The following is a 21,631-nucleotide window of genomic DNA, read 5'->3' on the forward strand; positions in this document are numbered from 1 at the left end:
CAGGTAATTAAGGAAAAGCAAATGCAAACCACAATGGAATAGAATTTCATCTGCATGAGAATGATGGCAATATTTGTCATATTAAAACTGACATATTGTAGAAAGACATTTATCAGAAACTTTTAACTAGTTATAGTTAGTTTCAATTGAGAACGGACAAGGTAGTATAATGGAATTGGTAAAATACAGAGTTAGGATTACCCCTATATACTTCAAAGTTGTTTCTTGGTTGTACATCTTAGGTGACCAAACTGGACTGTAATTTTTTTCTAAATCGCCAAGTCAAGGAAATTTGTCATTCTTGGGGTGACTCCTATCTTAAAACTATAGAAATGTGACTGTCATTAACACTAGTCAGACAAGTTTCATCTTAGTTGTTCGCTACATCTTTCCCAGCCCATAAAAACCAAGCTGCAACACTGGATGTAGCACATAAGTTAAAAGCTACATCAGAAGGTTCTAACTTTTATCATCACTGTTACCAGCATCGCCATTGTTATCGTTATCTTCACCATCATCATTACCACCATTATACCTGACACTGCCACAACATCAGAACATCATGTACAGGTAAAGGGGATTCCATTGGGGAGAGTAAGTCTGCAAAGTTTAGCAAGTTGCCATTAAGTGTGTTCTAGTTTTTTGTTAATTGATTGCTTTTTATAATTCAGTTTTTATTTCTGGACACTGTCAAGAAACAAGCTATTATCTGAGGTCTACAGGTCCTTTGACATCTCTGGGAAAGTTTTCAAAAGTTAAAAAGAAAAATAATAATTCAGGAAAATTTCTTTTATAATCACTCATAAAGACACTACCATTTTTGTTCTCTAGTAATGTAATTGAAATCAAATTTTCTAATATTAAAAGGTTTTCTTAGAAATAATGAAAAATATGAATGCCATTATAGATTTTGGACTAATGTACTTTCCAATATAGATTTTGAATTAGCAACCAGCAAACTGCAGGTTCTCAAAACTTCATACATTTTCAAATGACTTCCTTTTGTAGACTCTCTTTTATTCAAAGTTCCAGGAGAAAGTGAAGATACAGGCCATTACCCATTTGATCATTACACTTCTCTGCTCCTTATGCACAATTCTCACCCTAATGATTTAAAGTTTTCTATGGAAAAAGATTTATTTTTATAGAATTTGAAGAATTTTGCACCACAATTGTGCTTTAACACATTTCATTATATGAGATAATTCAGGTGCATCTAATTCAAATGGTCTATAAATGAAGTTCTAATAAATGAAAACTATATATTTTTTAATGCTTTGCTGTTTAACTCCTAAAGCAATGCCCAAAAGTGGTTAAAAGGAAATCTAACCTAGGAAGTGATATTTGGCATGGACTGTAAGGGTACAATTACAACAAGACTGATGTTTTTAAATTGTAAGTAATGTACTTACCATCATTTTGATTAACATGATTATTGCAAGTTGATTAAGGCAAATGGTTATGCCACAATGGCAATGAGCTTTCTTTTATTCATTTCCCCTGTGATGGAGCTGGGTTCAAGCGATTCTTGTGCCTCAGCCTCCCGAGTAGCTGGGGTTACAGGTGCTCGCCACCACGCCCAGCCAATTTTTGTATTTTTTGGTAGAAATAGGGTTTCTCCATGTTGGCCAGGCTAGTCTCAAACCCCTGACCTCAAGTGATCCTCCTGCCTCGGCCTCCCAAAGTGCTGAGATTACAGGTATGAGTCACTGTGCACAGCCAGCAATGAACTCTTACTTGAAGTAGATTCATTCTAAAAGTGAGGCAATCATAGTTTAATTAAGTACATGAAGTTGGTAAATTCATTGATGATTAATTTTTAACCTATTTTCTTTGTTAAATGAGGGATTCATCTTATAATACAAATGCCTACCTTTAGAAAAAACTGTTGCTAAAAATTAATTTGGTAAATTAGAGTAAATTATTTCATGAATGGACTTTTTTCGATATTTAGAACACAATTTTTAAAAGTGCAGCTATTATTCAAAAATAATAATAAATTCCTAGAGGCTACATTTATTAGAGGAAGGGTTGAGTTAATCACAAACTCACTGTATTTTAGATATAAAATAATGTTTTAAATTAGTTTTGAGAAGAGAAAGCCATGTGGGGGGAAAAAGTCATATCAGAACTATAGTCAATAATATGTACTCTTCAGAAATTTTCAGAGCATCCAAAACGGGTTTTTAGAGAAAAATGTCTTTTAAGCTGGATAAAGCAGTGATTATTCTGAAACCATTTCAGAACTTAGAATAATTATTTAGGCTATCTAATGTTTAGTCTCTTAGACTAATATGCATGTCTCAGAAAGCCTGAGCTACTAGACTGTTATAACTAGCTAATCCAAAACAAATTTAAGACCTTACTGTCACAGTGCACTTTTATATAGCCATTAAAAGAAACATGTTATCAAATATTAATAAAGTTATATAAATACTGTATTAAAAATGCTATGCCTGAGTAGGCTTTTTTCTCTGAGGCTGATATTAAACAACAGAATTCTGGTATGAAAAACTACATGAAATGTGTCTGAAAGAAGGAGTTTCTTTGAAGAGCTTTGACAAGTAATGTTGGTTCTGCGAAACACTAATTAACAAGTCATCAAAAGAGACAAAGAGGTATAAGGAAGAGGTAGGATTAAGCATGTAGAACAGAGTGAAGAGGAAACAAGTTTAGGTGGAGTTGCACAGTTGTATAAGGTAATGCTAAAAAAACAGAAACAAAAATGTATCTACCTAAAAGTCAGTTGGTCCTGGATGGGAATGAGAATGAAAAGTTTCACATGTTCACAGGAAATACGTAATTCACCAAATATGTGTTTCCTGATTACAAACTCTTCTGCTTTGCAAGGTTTATTTAGAATGATACAGAATAGAGCTTGAAGAAGCAGCTGAGAATGTTTTGAATTTGAAATCATGAATGTTTATGTTACAGCCCTTCCTCCAATGGACAATTATATAACATAATCTCTCAAGATATGAAAAATAACTAGGGTTCAAACCTCATGTAGATTAAGCTTAGTGTGGCCATACAATGTAACTGTAACCATACACTGCTTTATCTGTATGATGCCGAACCACCATATTTTCTAATTCTCTTTCATCTAATTGATTGGCTTTGATGATAAAACAACTAACTGATCTATTAATTTATATTATGCAAGTAATTTACATTTGTTGTAGAAAATTATAGAAAATAGGCCAGGGGTGGTGGCTCATGCTTGTAATTCCAACACTTTGGGAGGCCAAGATGGGCAGATCGCTTGAGCTCAGCAGTTTGAGACTAGCCTGGGCAACATGGTGAGACCACCGACTCTATTAAAAAGATACAAAAAAATAGCTGGGTAGGGTGGTGCACCCCTGTGGTTCTAGATACTCAGGAGGCTGAGGTGGGAGGATCACTTGAACCCAGTGGGGCAGAGGTTTCAGTGAGCTGAGATTGTACTACTGCACTCCAGCGTGGGTGACAGAGTGAGGCTCTGTCTCAAAAAAGAAAAAAAAAGAAAGAAAGAAAGAAAGAAAATAAAAAAAAGAAAAATTAGAAAATATAGTTAAGTTAAAAGTAAACAAAAAATCTATAATTTTATTACATAGAGATTACTGCAGTTGACATCATGGTGTTTCCATCTGCATTTATCAAACCTATAATTAAAACTTGTTATATTATGTATTTAATTGTGTCTATAAGTCTTTATATGTCCCTGTGCATGATATGGCTGTAATTTACAAAAATATAATCAGACTACAACTAATGTTTTGTAACCTGCTTCAGTTTTTTAAAAAAGCAAGTCAATTTCTCTTCGGCAACATGAGGACAGAAATCAAGTCTATTTTGCTTATTGATATATTTCCAGTAGCTAACCTTGGCTCAATAATGATTTGTTAAGTGAATGAGCATTATGGTCTATCCTCTTTGAGGCCTTTGAGGTTTCTAGGTTTTCAAGTAGCATAAAGGACTAATGTATAAATTACAATTCATGTACTATGAGTTGAAGGAGAGGCAGGTAGATTTTGATTGTTATTATCTGATTTGAACCAATTTTTTCCTCTTTCATAGGCACGGCATATCTTCCCAAAGATCTTGGTCACTGTGGACTATGATCTTTACTTTTCTTGGAGTGGCAGCAATCTTGGGAGTAACTATTGGTCTTCTTGTTCATTTTCTGGCAGTCGGTCAGTATAGATTATTTTCAATTTTCATCCTTGCTATAAATCTTTTAGTTTTAAAAATTGAAAAAAAAACATGAACATTAAATTTCTTCTTGGGAGTTTTCTTATTTACTTACTATTTCATTTCAACACAGTTTATTATAACACAGAAGTTTATAAAATTTTTTGAATCAGAGGCCTCCTTGTAAATTATATCACCAACTATGGGGGTATGAGCAAGACAAATGTTCAATGATTTGATGTCAATATCCATTGTCATTAAAGGAGCTTATAGTAGGCTTGTAGTTGAATTGTTACATCCTGTAGTAAATACATCTCACACTTTAGAGATTCCTTCTCTTCTTGGCTCAATTCTGCTATTGGTTATTAAGATATGATGAATAAGTAGCAATGAAAAATCTACAAATCTACAAATAACTCTTTTAATAGTAGATAGTCAAGCATGGTTGAATGGCTAAATGTTTGCACAAACATGGTTTTAGTTTTAAAACTTTTATTAACAGTATACTCACAAAGCTTAGTTTCCAATTTATTTTTACCTTTCTGAAAAATAAGTCCTTAAACTTGTGTAGTTATTTAATGTTTAAAAATAAACTTAACATCCATTGTTCCACTTTATCTTCCCAATAATCCTGTGAGCTAGAGATGATAGATTTTACTACTATCCTTATTTTCACATACAGTACACTGGGGCTCAGGAAAGTAAAGTGACTTGCTTGATATCACAAGCTTTTAAGTAGCATAGCTTGCTTAAAAGCTTAATATTAATATACTTAATAGTTTAAGTAATTATACTACTTATCATAATTTTTCTGAGCTTTATATCTCTGAAATATGTAACCCTATACAATAATGCAATGTCGACAAATTTTGGCTGACTTAACAAAAATGACATTTTTTCTTTCAACCTGGCTTCTTTTCCTTTGTTTCTCCTCAGTCCTCTTAAGAATTGTCTTTCAGAAGGGTAATGGGTGCTCAGTCTCCTGTCTGCCATATCAATCTGTATCTTTCTGTCCTCTCTTTCCCTCTACTCATTAAAAAATAACATTCTTCACAAAATTTCCTTAAGGACAGCGCTCTGAGTTTTCAAAATCAAGCCCTTGTGAATAAATCCAGTTTTTCAATATACACTTTGCATCTTAACAGGTCCCCTTTCCTGGGGAAGCAGTGTCTTAATAGAAAGGAGTGGTGCAAAGGGGAACTACAGCACCCTGGCTGGAGCAGGAGGTGCATGGGACGAGAATTCACCCTTGAATGCCCCTATGTGGTCAACCACGTACTATTTCAGATACAAGGCTAGAGTAGCTTAAATTGCTTACAGTTGAATTACTTGAACTGCAGTCCTTGTGAAGTAAAAATGGACACAAACTCTGTGGTAAAGGTTGTTTGAAGTCAGTTTGAAAGATGGGTTGTTGCTCTAGGACTCTGGCTTAGGAACGAATATAATATTTGTTAATATTGAGAACAACTTAAGCTGGATAACAGATACTGTAATCTTTCATTTAAGTGGTATGAAATTAGCTGATTGGCAGCTATTGTAATCCCTCATTTAAGTAGTATGAAACTACTAGTAAGTAGTTTCCCTGTCTAAATACATCTGTTATTTCTCAATCAATTTTTTTTAAACTTTTGAGTTTCCACTTTTTCGATTAACTCAGAAATAAGTATTTCACAAAGATCATTATTCTAGAATGACTTTGGTTCATCTCTTTCTCAACAGCTTTACTTAACAATGCTATTTCCAAAAGATTATATACACATGTATAACCAATTTCATAATTCTTCAGATAGTTTATCTAATAGTTCCAAACCCTACCTTCTTCTCAGAATCAGCTGTTGAGTGCTTTTGAAGTAGTGTTTATTCCCTAGGGCCTACCCTTAGATTAGCTCATTCAGCTGGACCAGGGCAGGACCTACCCATGCATGCCTTTGGGAAAGTCTGTAGTGATTCTGATACATAGGTGGTGTTACTATCTATTAGTATAAGACAGTGTTTTAGAGAGGTAATAAAATAATGTCTATCTTAAGAAAAAAGACTTTATAAACTTTGAAATGGAGGGCAGTTTACCATGACAGATTACTGTTTCTGTGTCTGTAAAACTGAAAATCACTGACCACAGTATAGAATATAGAATAGACTTCCATTCAGTTTATCTAAATAATTATATTAGCTCAATCTGCCATATCAAAATCCACAGATTGGCTAGGTAAAACAACAGACATTTTTTCACAATCCTGGAGACTGGACTTTTAAGACCAATATGCTGGTTGGTTTCCGAGGAGACCTCTTTTCTGGCTTGCAAATAGCTGGATTCTTACTGTGCCTTCCTGTGGACTTTCCTCTGTGTGTATTTTGGGAGATGGCATGAAGTGAGTGAGTGAGAAAGAGAGAGAGAGAGCATGCACGTGAGAGAGATGTGGTCTTTCTTTTCTTATAAGGTGACTAGTCCTATTGGATTCATGTCTCAACCTTATGACGTCATTTAACCATAATTCCCCCTTAAAGATCATGTCTCCAAATACAGTTACATTGGTGTTTAGGGCTTCAACATACGAATTTTGGAGAGGATACAATTCAATCCATAATAATAATCAAGTGAAAATTAATTATAAAATGGCACCTTGAACTGATAGAATTCTCCAGTAAAACCATAACTGGAATCAGAAATCTAAACATAATGGTTTCTTGGAATCTGGGCATGATATATGAGACTTTTGACAAATTAATCTAACTACTTGTAAATACCCTGGTTCAGCATTCTGGGTCTAACACAAGGTTAGCAGATTCTAATTATTTACTTTAGTTCATTTGGTGACAAACTTCACAGATGAAAATGATAAAATACTGGAAAGAAGAGGGTCTTAGAGTTTATTGTAATTTAGTTTTTGTTTGGTTTTTTTTTGTTGTTGTTGTTTTTTGGAGATGGAGTCTCACTCTGTTGCCAAGACTGGAATGCAGTGGCATGATCTCAGCTAACTGCAACCTCCACCTCCCAGATTCAAGCAATTCTCCTGCCTCAGCCTCCCAAGTAGCTGGGACTATAGGCATGCACCAACACTCCCAGTTAATTTTTCTTTTCTTTTTTTTCTTTTTTAGTAGAGATGGGGTTTCACCATGTTGGCTAGGCTGGTCTTGAACTCCTGACCTCAAGTAATCCTTCTGCCTCCGCCTCCAAAGTTCTGGGATTACAGTCGTGAGCCACCGCACCAGGCTGCAATTTAGTTTTTGTGATTAATAAAGAAAATCCCAGCGGGTTAAATACACCAAGACAGCACAGCAGATTTGTGATGGGGCTGGAACTAGCTCCTCTAGCTTCATATGCATTTGTCTTTTCAGGAAACTTCTCAGACAGACTTTGGCATTGGGGCTTTTGTATGTACTGGTTACCATAAGGAAGAATATAGGAATCTATGGAAATATAGGAAACCAGTTTTTATTTTATTTTATTTTAAAGTTATTTCTAACTTATAGGGTAACAAATTATTTCAGCTCAGGAGATCATACTTTTCAGTCACTTAGCGACTACATGGTGTATGGTAAAGGTGGATCAAAAGCACAAGTGCTCTCAAAATACAGGAATGGCTAATTACTTAAACAAAACAGGTACTGTTTCATATTAGTTCCTGTTTTTTTTGAGATGGGGGTCTCACTCTGTCACCAAGTCCGGAGTGCAGTGGTGCAATCACAGCTCACTGTAGCCTTGAACTCCTGGGCTCAAGCAATTCTCCCACTTCAGCTTCCTCAGTAGCTTGACTACAGGCGTGTGCCACCATGCCCGTAAATTTTTAAAATTTTTTATGGAGACAGGGTCTCACTATGTTTCCCAGGCTGGTCTTGAACTCCTGGACTCAAGCAATCTTCCCACCTCGACTTCAAAAAGTGCTAGGACTATAGGTATAATCCACCGCATCTGGGCAGTTCCTATTTTTAAAAGATTTGTCCTGTTTTAAATTGTGGTGACCTAATGTACCAGGTGAAACAGTTTATATTTGGGGAAAAGAAAAGATGGAGATATGAGACCTTGTGACACACAGCAAGCACCACCCATCATAAGCTGTAGAGAAATAAAAGGGCACCATGCTTTTACACTGTTGGCGGGAGAGTAAATTAGTTCAACCATCGTGGAAGACAGTGAGGTGATTCGTCAAGAATCTAGAACCAGAAATACCATTTGACCCAGCAATCCCATTATTGGGTATATACCCAAAGGATTATAAATCATTCTACTATAAAGACACATGCACCCTTATGTTTATTGCAGCACTGTTCACAATAGCAAAGACTTGGAACCAACCCAAATGCCCATCAATGATAGACTGGATAAAGAAAATATGGCACGTATACACCATGGAGTACTAGTCAGCCACAAAAAGGATGAGTCCATATCCTTTGCAGGGACATGGATGAAGCTGGAAACCATCATTCTCAGCAAACTAACACAGGAACAGAAAATCAAACACCGCATGTTCTCACTCATAAGTGGGAATTGAACAATGAAAACACATGGACACAGGGAGGAGAACATCAGACACCGGGGCCTGTCGGGAGGTGGGAGTCTAAGGGAGGGAAAGCATTAGGATAAATACCTAATGTAGGTGACAGGTTGATGGGTGCAGCAAACCACCATGGCACGTGTAAACCTATGTGACAAATCTGTACGTTCTGACATGTATCCCAGAACTTAAAGTATAATAATAATAATAATAATAATAATAATAATAATATAATAATGGCACCATGGAGTCCTCCAGGAATAACATCAAGGAATAGAAATCAGGCCAGCAGGCAAAGGGCATGCAAAAGGGTGCAAGACAGTGTATATCATCTAGAAAGTGAAGGATGACTGATGCTTGTATGTTTCCTGTATTAAAATTGCTTAGAAAGATTAATTGAGTAATTGCTAGGCTGAGTTTAGACTATACATGTAAAAGATGTTTTTTTTTTTTTTTTTATTATACTTTAAGTTCTAGGGTACATGTGCATAACGTGCAGGTTTGTTACATATGTATACTTATGCCATGTTGGTGTGCTGCACCCATCAACTCGTCAGCACCCATCAATTCTAGTGCATACTCAGGTGGATTGTTAGTGATTGTGGGCATTGCTGTTTTGAGAAGGGTGCTGAGGGTGTATCTGGACTTGGCAGGACAGTAATGTCTATTATCACATAAAGGGAAACGGGGGGTCATTGAATGAATGATATGGAGTTGCCATTTTTGGAATAAACTATTGTTCACTCTTCTCCTTTTATTTTTCTCCCTCCCTTGGATTATTTCTAAACTTGGGTTGAATGTTGAGGCAGAGGTATAAATGGTTAAGGCAGAGGTATAAATGGTTAAGGCAGAGGTATAAATGTTGAGGCAGAGGTATAAATGGCTGAGGCAGAGGTATAAATGGATTATTTCTAAAGCTGGGTTGAATGTTGAGGCAGAAGTATAAATTGCTTTAAAAGTCACTTTGCACTTTAAAATTCTTTGAGGTTTTTTTTTCTTAATTTTGCAGAGAAGACTTACTATTATCAAGGTGATTTTCATATTTCTGGAGTCACATACAATGACAATTGTGAAAACACAGCTTCACAAGCCAGCACAAATCTAAGCAAAGATATTGAGACTAAGGTAAATCAGAGATTTTTAAAGTTAATTTTATTATAAATTTGATTGAAATATATATGGTGACTCTTTTTTCTCTTGTCAGATGTTAAATGCATTTCAAAATTCCAGTATATATAAGGAATATATCAAATCTGAGGTCATCAAACTTCTGTAAGTACAAGTTCATTCAAGATTTTATGAAAGGAAAGTAGGTGATATATCATACAACCTTGATTTTAGATAACAATAACACCAAAAAACAAACACAAAGAAAAACAGAAACAAAGGAAAGGAAAGAAAGGGAGCAATGAAGGAAACAGAAAAAAGAAAAAGAAAAAGAAAGATCAAGTTCTCCGTGAATGAAAGTATCACTGTATCTAGCAAATTTCTGTTCCAGGCAAGAGTCGTTATATACAAATCTTTAATCTTCATACCTGCAAAAGAATTATAAGGTTATTGGTGGTGGTCAGCCCTAATTGACTGTTATGATGAAAGATAATTATAACTCCATGGAAAACAAATAATTCAACTGGTTTGTTTTTAGCCCATACCTTCCCTAAAAACATCCCATTTAGTTTCCTTAATGATTATCATTCTTGCAATGGCTGTGGAACAAAGACAATATTTTAAGATAACATTTGTCTAGACATACATATGAAGGATGCCTGAAGATAGTGGTGGTAGGGAAGGATGCAGGGAGGAGGGTATGGTGTATGGGGGAAGAGTAATGAGGGTAGAGCTCACTTGTAATTGGTTATTGTTAATATCTATTTTGGGGAATTCTGAACTCTCAAAACAAAACAAACAAAAAATCCAGCTGACCTAACCAACCTACTTATCTACAGACAAACAAAAACCTTCAAAGACCCTATAGTTGATTATGATTATTTGAAAGTGAAATTATGGATTTTTAAAAAAAATTCTGATTGATATGGTTTGGTTTGAAAGTCTTCCAAAATGAAGTAATCTCTTTTCCTGATTAATAAAAATAGTGTACTGAATATATAATTGAGATGTTCTTCATGCTTTAGAATTCTCTTTCTGAGCTTTCTCATTGCATAGATCTGTTGGGGGCAGACTGGTTATGTATAAAAAAACCATGGGAAGAGGTTTAGCACTGGCTTCTAAATATATGCTGGAAATTGTGTTTTGAACGCTTCCCTGCCCTACCTTTACTTTCTCATTGATCTCTTTCTCTAAAATGAAGTTGTTAGAGAAATTCTGTATGAGAGCACTGGTTTTTATTGTATTATAGTAAGACTTCATGCCAATCATTTCTTGGCCAGTATTCCATTTCCTGTATGTGTTTGAAATATTCTGATTTTAGTTTGTGGTCTATATTTTCTTCCTTGAATAGTATGTCTGAACTAGACGTACTAGAAGATTTTTTAGGTATCTTTGCATTTTATACATGTTTAGATAGTATCTGTATATTTTTCTTTAATATATGTAAAGAAAATGTGATAATTAAAATGTGTGAAATTTAATGTGTTCACAAAACCTCTGAAAGATCAAGAAACAGTACATTAAAAAATTTCTCTTGTTTCTAGGCCTAATGCCAATGGTTCAAATGTACAGTTACAGCTGAAATTCAAGTTTCCTCCAGCAGAGAGAGTTAGCATGAGGACTAAAATCAAGGCTATATTACATCAGATGTTGAAAAACAACATGGCATCCTGGAACGCAGTTCCCGCTTCCATTAAACTCAAGGGTATTTGGCTTATTTCCATTATTTTCTATGACATAGGTTTTTTTCTGGATTATTTTTTTAAAAAGTACTAAAAAGTGAACTAAGAGTTTTAGTAATTTGGGAAAAAAAAATATGCGTACCTAACTCCGTCACCCCTAGCAATGACTTGGTAGTGGAAAGGGCAGTGCCAAGGAATCATTGTCTCAAGAATGATAGGAATGAGGGTTACATTGCAAGCATGGATGTAAGTTTGGAAGGGTTTGGCTATTATGCATGGGAAAGGGGGTGAAGGGTTCTAACTGAAGTATCTTTTTTTTTTTTTTGAGATGGAGTCTTGCTCTGTTGCCCAGGCTGGAGTGCAATGGCACCATCTCGGCTCACTGCAACCTCTGCCTCCCAGGTTCAAGCAATTCTCTGCCTCAGTCTGGGACTACAGGTGTCCGCCACCATGCCTGGCTAATTTTTTTGTATTTTTGGTAGAGAGGGTGTTTTATCATGTTAGTCAGGCTGGTCTCAATCTCTTGACCTTGTGATCCGCCAGCCTCGGCCTCCCAGAGTGCTGGGATTACAGGCGTGAGCCACGGAGCCCAGGCAAAGTATTTTTCTTTTCTTCTCCCTACTTTTGTCAGGATCTCATGACAGAAAGCAGATTTAGGGCTTTCTTGGTCTTTCAGTAAGGAAACTGCAGGAGTAAGAACAATGTTGGGGATGGGAGTTCTTACCGATTCTTGTGAGAAAACTGGAGTAATACCACTTTTAAAGAAAAAAAAAACTGTCTGGAAAATTCCCTAGAAAATAAGGGAAGAAAATGATAAGATTTTGCCTCCTTACAGAAAGTGAAGTTTGTACAGATCGTGAAGGTTCTGCAAAGGTCTTGAAACTGTTACTTGGATTGCTAAAAGGCCAGCTAGGTGATAAGCATGTGGTTTCAGTGTCCAGTTTCATGGTTCTTGCAGCCAGACTATTAATCCTAACGTCCTTGAGGACTTGAAAGGCCAGCAACATCTGCCAGTTACTGCTCCTTTGCCACACGATAAAGATCCCGTTACCAGTGAACCACTAGTAAGAAGTGAACCTGAGGTATAACTTTTCAAAAGAGCAATACAATTTTTCTGTGAGTAGCTTTTGGGAAAGAGGGATACATTGTTTACTCTCTTTCTGTGTCCCATATAGTCAGCATTTTCTGGTGTTTCCTTAGTTTCCTCCTCTTCTCCTTCTCTCTGAAGTCTTTTACCAATAGGACAAAGATTTAAATTTAAGTTCTCAAAATTTCATGATTCATTCTTAGTAAGGAGATTTCCCTAAAAAGCAGGATAGGCCCAATGAAGTATAATTTTAATTGGGACATTTTTCCTTAAAATATACATAATTCTCAGCATTTCAGAGTAAAGAGAATTATCATGGGGAAGAAATCCCTGCCATGATCTCTTAAAAATATTTGTAAGGGTGCCAGCTTCTTACAGCACTGAATATTTTACTTCGATAATCATAAAACTGATTTTTGTTTTTTATTCCTTTTTCTCTTTTCCTAGGCTACCTAGCAGAGAGATGGAGAGATGGCTATAATATAACAAATAAGAGTCAGAGGGGCTGAAAATACCTGAACTATTCCAAATAGTTAAATGTTGGACAATATTGGGTTAGGAAAGTTAGCATTTATGTTCTTAGGTTGAAGTCAATTGCTTGGTGGTATTTGGTCAATTTTATATTTTGTTTTGTTTTTCACTTTCAGAAATCAGCAAGGCTGCTTCTGAAATGCTTACCAACAATTGTAAGTTAAGGACTTTTTTTATTATAAATTTGATGAACTCACAGGTATTTTCTCATTATTTTTCTATTAAAAATATTTGAAATATATCATGTGGAAATCCCATAACACACTTTCCGAATTACTGGATATACCAGATATTGACTTAGAATTTCTCTTTGAAAAACATTGGTCTATTAATTTTAACATTTATTTAAACATATATAAAAAGTTAAATAAGAATTGATTCCAAGTAATAAAATTGTGAGTGAAAAGTATCATATTTAAATATGTTAAAATGAGAAAGACTGAAGGAAATGACAATTTAGCATAAGAAGAAAATATAAAACCTGGCTATATAAAATATATTTATTAAAGATAAAAACAGTTCTGCATCTTAAACATTATTATTATGTTTTGCTTTAGAGGTGGGATGTTGCTATGTTGTGTGGGCTGGAGTGCAATTCACAGGGTGCAATTATAGTGGACTACAGCCTGGAACTCTTGGGCTCAAGTAATCCTCCTGCCTCAGCCTCCCAAGTAGCTGGGCCTAATGGGAGCACATCACTGTCCGGTTACATCTTTTAAATACATTCTCTTTAGAGTATCATGTTGTCCACAAGATACATTCATGCATTCATTCACTCCATGGATATTCATGGAGTGTCTTTTGTTCACATGGTGTCTTACAGACAGCAGTGCATATACTATGCAAGATGTAGACACCAATGAAGCAAAGTCTCTACCTTCAAGAATCTGCTTAGAGACAAGAGTTATAACACATAGACACAACAAAAGATAGTGGTTGAAAGATGTTTGAGACTGGAAAAGAGGGTAAGTAAGAACCATTCAAACCAAGATAGAATACAGAACCAACACAGGAATATCTTGTAGGAAAGAAACATCATCAATTGGAAGATGTTGAATAATCACTGAAGGGTTTCAAGTAATTTTTAATGATATGTTTTTTATAATGCATAATCAATGATACCTGCTCTTGTGTAAATTAATCCTTTCTCTAGGTTGTGGGAGACAACTAGCCAACAATATCATAACAGACAACAGAATTGTGAATGGAAAAAGTGCCCTGTTGGGGGCATGGCCATGGCAGGCCAGCATGCAATGGAAAGACCATCACTACTGTGGAGCCTCTCTGATCAGCAGCAGGTGGCTATTATCTGCAGCTCACTGCTTTGTTAAGTAAGTTTAAACATTTGACTAAATGAAGGATACTGGGTGCAGAACTATTTTGAATAGTATGTAGGGGTTAACTTAACGTGTCAGGGTTCACCAAGACCATATGAAATTTACAATCACATAGAACATTTACGATCACCTGCATAATTAAAGAGCAGGAAAAGCGTTTAAATTAGGGAAAGGAGAGAAAAGTGAATGGAAATATTAACATTTTCCAAATAGGTACCTTGGCCTGACATTAAGTGCTTTACTTAACATCATTTCATTTAATCACAACATTCAAATCTGTATGGAAGGTATAGTTTAAACTATATGAAGACGAGGAAACCAAGGCTCACTCAGGAAAGGTGACAAATCTTGGCTAAGATCACTCAGCTCTTTTGTTTGTTTGTTTGTTTGTTTGTTTGTTTGTTTTTTGAGATGTAGTCTCACTCTGTTGCCCAGGCTGGAGTGCAATGGCGCGATCTCAGCTCACTGCAACCTTTGCCTCTTGGGTTCAAATGATTCTCCTGCCTCAGCCTCCCGAGTAGCTGGGATTACAGGCACGCATCACTGTGTCCAGCTAATTCTTGTATTTTTAGTAGAGATGGGGTTTTACCATGTTAGTCGGACTGGTCTTTTTTGTTTTGTTTGTTTTGTTTTTGTTTTGTTTTTGTTTTTTTTTTCAGTCAGACTGGTCTTGAACTCCTGACCTCGGGTGACCCGCCCGCCTCGGCCTCCCAAATTGCTGGGATTATAGGCGTGAGCCGCCATGCCCAGCCTAGCTCTTAAACAATAGAAATTGAATGTGAATTCAAGTATGTCTGACTCCAGTTACTAGGTGCTTCCTTGTCTTGCCATCCAGAAATTTATAATCTAGTTGAAAAAATTTAAATGTCGTATATTAAAAGTACAAGGCTGCATAGTGTTGTAAACATGACATGTATTACAAAGATAGTAAGTATCTTTGGAAATTTGAAGAAGAAAGACAGCATATCCATCTGATGTAAAATTTAACCTGGACCCAAAAATTGAGTATATCCAAAGGAAGATAAATTGTTCTATGAAAAAGACATATGCACTTGTATGTACACCACAGCTGTATTTACAACAGCAACAACATTAATTCAACCTAGATGTCCAGCAATGGTGAACTGGATAAAGAAAATATGGGTAATATATACCATGGAATACTATGCAGACATAAAAAAGAATAAAATCATGGACTTTGCAGGAACATGGATGCAGTTGCAGGCTATTATCCTAACTAAATGAATTAACGCTGGAACAGAAAATTAAACACCACAGTTCTCCCTTATAAGTGAGAGCTAAACATTGAATACATATGGATACAAGGAAGGTAACAATAGACATTAGGGCCTACTTGAGGGTGGTAGAAGGGTGAGGGTCAAAAAAGTAGCTATTGAAACCGAGGGTATGTGGCAATAAGACTAATTTTGGGCCCCATCCACTTATGGGATTGAGGATGCTCATGTGATTCCTGACCAAATTAAATGTTCAGAAACTGTATGGAACTGAAGAAGCAGGGGAAAATATCAGTGACTCTACTTGAAAGGATCTGCAGAAAGCTGACAAGTCAGAGTCCTCAGCATTATTTTTATGTGACTGCAACATTTACAACAGCTCCATGTCAAAGATATTTTTCCAAATAGAATTTTAATGGGTTATAGTGTTGTTTGGAAACCTCATGCCTTAAATTTGTGAGATAATCACCACTACGAACACTGTTGTGACCCAGAAACCAAGTGTATTCTAATTACATTGTGTCCTCTAGGAAAAATAATTCAAAATATTGGACTGTCAACTTTGGAATTGTAGTAAATAAACCATATATGACACGGAAAGTCCAAAACATTATTTTTCATGAAAATTATAGCAGTCCTGGGCTTCATGATGATATTGCCCTTGTGCAGCTTGCTGAAGAAGTTTCTTTTACGAAGTACATTCGCAAGATTTGTCTTCCTGAAGCCAAAATGAAGCTCTCAGAAAATGACAGTGTTGTCGTTACAGGATGGGGAACACTTTACATGAATGGTAAGTTTTTTTATGAAATCATAATAGCTGCATGGGAATAACTATTTAATCAATCAATCATCCCCTCATGGCATTAATCAATCAGTAAATGTACTGAAAAGAAAACCAAGTGGTAGGACAAAAAGCATGATGTCAAATTGTCTTCAATTCCTAAAACATCTCTAGGAATAGGAATTGGAAAAATTGAAATTATGTTAGGCAGCCAACAATTACAAACACCTGAAAGAGACTAATCTAACCTGGGACTGGCCTGACTCTTGGTGACCAAGAGAATCTGCTTTTTGCTATAGATATTCTTTGTCCCAGCAAAGTCTAAGATCTGCATAATATGCAGTACTTATTGCTTTTAGGTTCATTTCCAGTGATACTTCAAGAAGCCTTTTTGAAGATTATTGACAACAAAATTTGCAATGCCCCGTATGCATACTCTGGTTTTGTGACTGATACAATGCTATGTGCTGGATTTATGTCAGGAGAAGCTGATGCATGTCAGGTATGTCTAGTTACATTAACCAATTGTTTTCTCCCAAACAGTTAATCAAATAGAAGTTTTTATCCACATAAAATATTTTTTTGTGTTAATGATATTGACATAGTAGCTTTGTATTTCAATACACTAAAATTTATTAATATGTTAATCCCATGTATGTACCAGACACTAGCCTACATGCTAGGGATGTGGAGGTGAACACACTCCTGCCCTTGTGAAGTTTCCAATCTAGGAATTCATACAAAGAATAATACTTAGAAGAAGTTTGCAAGATGAATTTTGTACTACTTTCTGGGCAACCTGCAGACCTAGAATGTTGTCTTCTCTTTATCCAGAGATGCATCAGGAGTCTGGGCATGTGCCTATGCTACTCGTTCCTCAGAGGCTTCATCATAGAGACTTAAGCTCAGTGCAAGCAGCTAAGTCACCTTCTCCATATTCAAGCTGCACTCATTATATAAGTCAAACTCTGGTTTGCTCAAGTCAACATTTGGCAGTTTTAGGCCATATACTCTGGTTTGTAGCTGTCTTGCGTTTAAAAAAAAATCCTAAGGGTTTCAGAGTTCTAAGCCCAAAGAGAGTGAATTGGTTTCAGTGCCCAGGAGGTATTGATAACTCCATAGGAGAGGTAAAAGGAAATTTTTTGTTAAGACAAGAAACATTTTTTTCTTTTCTTCTTCTAGAATGATTCTGGTGGACCACTAGCTTACCCTGATTCCAGAAATATCTGGCATCTTGTTGGAATAGTAAGCTGGGGTGATGGATGTGGTAAAAAGAATAAGCCAGGTGTCTATACTCGAGTGACTTCTTATCACAATTGGATTATATCCAAGACTGGACTCTGAAAGAAAAGGAATTATACAAAGGAACATAAAGACAACTGCAGGCCATCCTTATTTATCTGTGGCTTCGGGATATTTTTATTTTGATTGTTGGTAACTAACTGTTTTATTTATATAAAAATATAAATGTCTTTATTAATATTTTGTTATATCTAAAACACTGTCCTTGCATTTATTAATCTTTTAAATTAATGTAAGAGATAGGAAGAGGCTGTGTGTAGTGCCTTATGCCTATGATCCTAGCACTTTGGGAGGCCAAGAGAGGCGGATTGCTTGAGCCCAGTAGTTTGAGGGCAGCCTGGGAAACATGACTAAATCCGTGTTCAAAACAATACAAAAATTAGCTAGGCATGGTGGCGTGCACCTGTAGTCCCAGCTATTCAGGAGGCTGAAGTGGGAGGATTGCTTGAGCCCAGCAGGTCGAGGCTGTGATGATTTGTGATTGCGCCACCACTGCACTCTAGCCTGGGCAACAGAGTGAGATCCTGTCTCAAAAAAAAAAAAAAAAAAAAAAAAAAAAAAAAAGGGAGAGAAGAAAATAAAGAAGGCTAATACATAATTTTTCTTAATAGCTGAGTTGTGATTCATTTTACTGTTATATTCAGAATTGACCTTGATTTGTTTTCCAGAATCAAAACAAAATAAAATATCAATTTTAAAAGTATGAGAACATATATAGGGGATTTATCAAATGGGTTACTTTTTATTATATCAATTATAATTTCATTTTGTTAAACTGGAATATGTATGACAGTGTAAATTAATTTTTTACTTATATGTGAAATGATTCATGTATCTCATAAAATCATGCAATCTTGCAGTAAAGAAGGAGTGTCAGAGGTCCAACTAGACTGAGTCTTTCAATTTACAGATCAAGAAACTGAAGACCAGAGAAATGATTTGCTTAAAGTCGCTCTCCATCATCTGTGATAAATTGATAAATTTATCCTTACACAAATTTGTCCTCATTGAGTTTAGATCCAAAATTTGTCAAGAATTAAAGAATGACTTTTGAGTGGCAATTATTTATACAACATTTTCTTCATATTCATCTTTTGTCATTTGCTTTCTCTTGTAGCAAAATAATATGAGGTCATCAAGGGCGGAGAATTGTGTGGCATTTCCTTATGGTAAAAGTGCAATCATATGGATGGCTAACTTTGTAATCTCTACAAATTATTTATCTTATGTAATTTTCCAAATGTAAAAGTCACCAAAAACTTAAAGGCCATTAAAATAAACTAAAAAAATACTCCTTTCTTCAGTTGTTTGTAGAGTTACTTTTACTCTTTATTATAAAATATGGCTCAAATGACATGCATATTGACATCAAGCAAATCTATAACCAACTGTGACAAGATGGTTTCTTTCTCTCTTCACTTCTGTTTCAGGCCAGCCACACACATTTATTGAGTCCCTAGTGTGTTTCAGGAAATGTCAGGTATAGATACAATGTCTTCCTTCAAGGATACCACATTTAGTGAATAAAGATAGGCACTAAACACATAAATAAGATAATTTTACATTATGATAAATGTTATAAAGAAATTAAAAGCAATGTGATAGAAAATGATGGAGCAGATAAGCTGTACTTTAGATTGGGAAGTCTGAATGACATCTCTGAGGGGGTAGCCATTAGAGCTGTACCTAAAGGATGAAAAGCCAAAACGTAGAAAACATATGAAAGAAAAGATATCCAAAGGGAACAAGTATAAGATCCAGAGAGAGAGAGAAAAGTGAGATGGATATGTGGGGCAGAAAGAAGGCCAATGTGATTGAAAGCCCATGGATAAATGAGAGATGTTAGGAAAGAAGATGGAAGAGGTAGCTGGGGGCCAAGTCAAGCACCACTTGGTAAGCCATGGTAAAGACCTTGGATTTTCATTCTAACTGCAATGGGAGGCCCAGGAGTTTTCCAAGCAAAGGGAGTGAGATAATCTAATACACACTTTGAAAAGATTACTTAACTTTGATGAAGACAATGGGCTGGAGTGGGGGTGAAGAGCACAGAATGAGATGCAGGCAGACAGGTTAGAAAGCTACTGTAGCTGTCCTAGTAAGAAATGAACACATATTCACCCTTTTCCTTGGGCTAGGAATATACCTTGGTAGGATAACAGAAGACATCCTTTTATAGTGCAACTCAAAGTAGAACAAACTTTAATATTACTAAGAGGTCAAAGGTATTGTAGGCTGTGTAATGATTTCTTTGTCTTGAGGATAGTTAATTCAGAGGTCAGACGTTACATTTAATTTATCCCCAACATCATGAGTTGAATCACAGTCTGTCCCTTGCTTCTTCCAGAGGGAAAACAAATGGAACTGAATGAGTAATAACCCCAATATGGAAGAGGAAAGTGATTGGAAGGAAAGGATGGACGGGAATTTGAAGGAGAGTGGGAGATTGGTGGAGGAAGAGAAGTTGTGAGACTAAGGGGTCCATAAGAAAGAAATGAAGAGTGAAGGTTTCTCAAGATTGAGGCTCTCTGGTTGAACAAGGAGGGATATGATAGCATGAGCAGCCAATCTCCAGGCTTGGTGTAGGTAAAGAGCAGGTGGGGCAAATTATATAAGGTAAAGCAGTTATTATTCAGCCAAAGATAGATTCTTTATGGGGTGCAATAGCAGCCTTTACTTCAGTCTTAAGAACTTAGAATCTTCACATTCATATGGACTCTATGTGTGACGGATCAGCTAAAAGTAAGTGTTTTTTCTTTCTTTCTGGTAGTAATAGACTGCACCATCCTGGCCTTCTGATGTTAACAGCACATTGAGAAGTTCACACAAGCAAAGAATTAGAGGTCTGCCTTGAGAAATAAAACCAACAACACTAATCACAATGCATGAAAATTAAAATGCTAAATTGACAAAAGCGTCATTATTTGCATTACAAAATTAGTCACCATTTTATTAAAAAGTAAAAGATTTTCTTAAAATGCTTTTACTACTCATAAGTGGTATGGAAAAGAAACCAGAGATGAGTGATTAAGGAGGTATCTTATGCTCCCCTCATCCCCCAGCTAAGCAGAACAAAACAAAACAAAATAAAACAAAAAACAACTTGGTCTAATTTAATTCTTTCTTCCTGTTTTTAAGTAGGGGAAGTTGAAGTCCATTTTGAAGGAATCCACTGAGCAAGAATTTGACAAAGAGCATACCATTACTGACTAGCGGGACCACAACTATTAGTAAATGTCCATATGTTCTTGAGAAACATAAAAATTTATGTGCTTTGCAATGTGAAACTCTTTGTGATATAAGATATGGATATAGTCTTGTGAACTATGAAGCATAAGCCAAGATCTTTTTGTGAATGTAGTGCTAATTAAAATGGCATTTTTTTAAAGATTAAAAAAATAATAATGCCATATATGATAGCACAAAGTTGACAAGGTTGTTCACTCCTTCTTGCAAAGCCTCCAATTAACCAACTAGTTTTGGCTTTAATAAGGAATTTTTGAAAGTGACTTCCTTGTTCAAGGATTGTGTCTACTGTAGAAACACCTCCAACTTATCAGTGCATGAGAACTCTTTTTTAACTCATAAGGCAGTATTTTGTTATGCAACACAGACTTTTCTATAAATGCATTCAAGGAATACTTTCACTGAAAAATAAATCAGAAAAGAAGAGACAAAGTGATAACAAGTATCTAAAAATGTTTTTAAGTTTATTTTTAAAAATTTGGTCTTAGAGGCAGAGTGCAGTGGCTCACGTCTGTAATTCCAGTACTTTGTGAGGCCCAGGCAGGTGGATCAGAGGTCAGGAGATCAAGACTATCCTGGCTAACACGGTGAAACCCCGTCTCTACTAAAAAAAAAATACAAAAAATTAGTCAGGTGTGGTGGTGGGAACCTGTAGTCCCAGCC

The 21,631-nt window shown here is 35.8% G+C and overlaps 1 protein-coding gene across 3 annotated transcripts; it reads left to right on the forward strand.

Moving 5' to 3' along the window:
• Nucleotides 1–401: 401 nt before the first annotated feature.
• Nucleotides 402–19,028, forward strand: TMPRSS11B (transmembrane serine protease 11B). Of its 3 annotated transcripts, none has more exons than XM_010365551.2 (10): nt 402–570; nt 4,057–4,172; nt 9,673–9,788; nt 9,868–9,935; nt 11,315–11,475; nt 13,187–13,225; nt 14,224–14,401; nt 16,173–16,432; nt 16,783–16,925; nt 17,606–19,028. In XM_010365551.2, exons 1-10 carry the CDS (start codon nt 563–565, stop codon nt 17,765–17,767), a joined length of 1,251 nt encoding a protein of 416 aa, XP_010363853.2. In that variant the 5' UTR covers nt 402–562; the 3' UTR covers nt 17,768–19,028. The 3 variants fall into 3 exon arrangements, with proteins under 3 accessions (XP_010363853.2, XP_010363854.2, XP_010363855.2); XM_010365552.2 differs by having other exon boundaries at nt 16,795–16,925; nt 17,606–19,013; XM_010365553.2 differs by having other exon boundaries at nt 16,275–16,432; nt 17,606–19,013.
• Nucleotides 19,029–21,631: the final 2,603 nt, after the last annotated feature.

The sequence above is a fragment of the Rhinopithecus roxellana genome, chromosome 2 (genome assembly GCF_007565055.1).
Source record: "Rhinopithecus roxellana isolate Shanxi Qingling chromosome 2, ASM756505v1, whole genome shotgun sequence".
Classification (NCBI taxonomy): Eukaryota; Metazoa; Chordata; class Mammalia; order Primates; family Cercopithecidae; genus Rhinopithecus; species Rhinopithecus roxellana.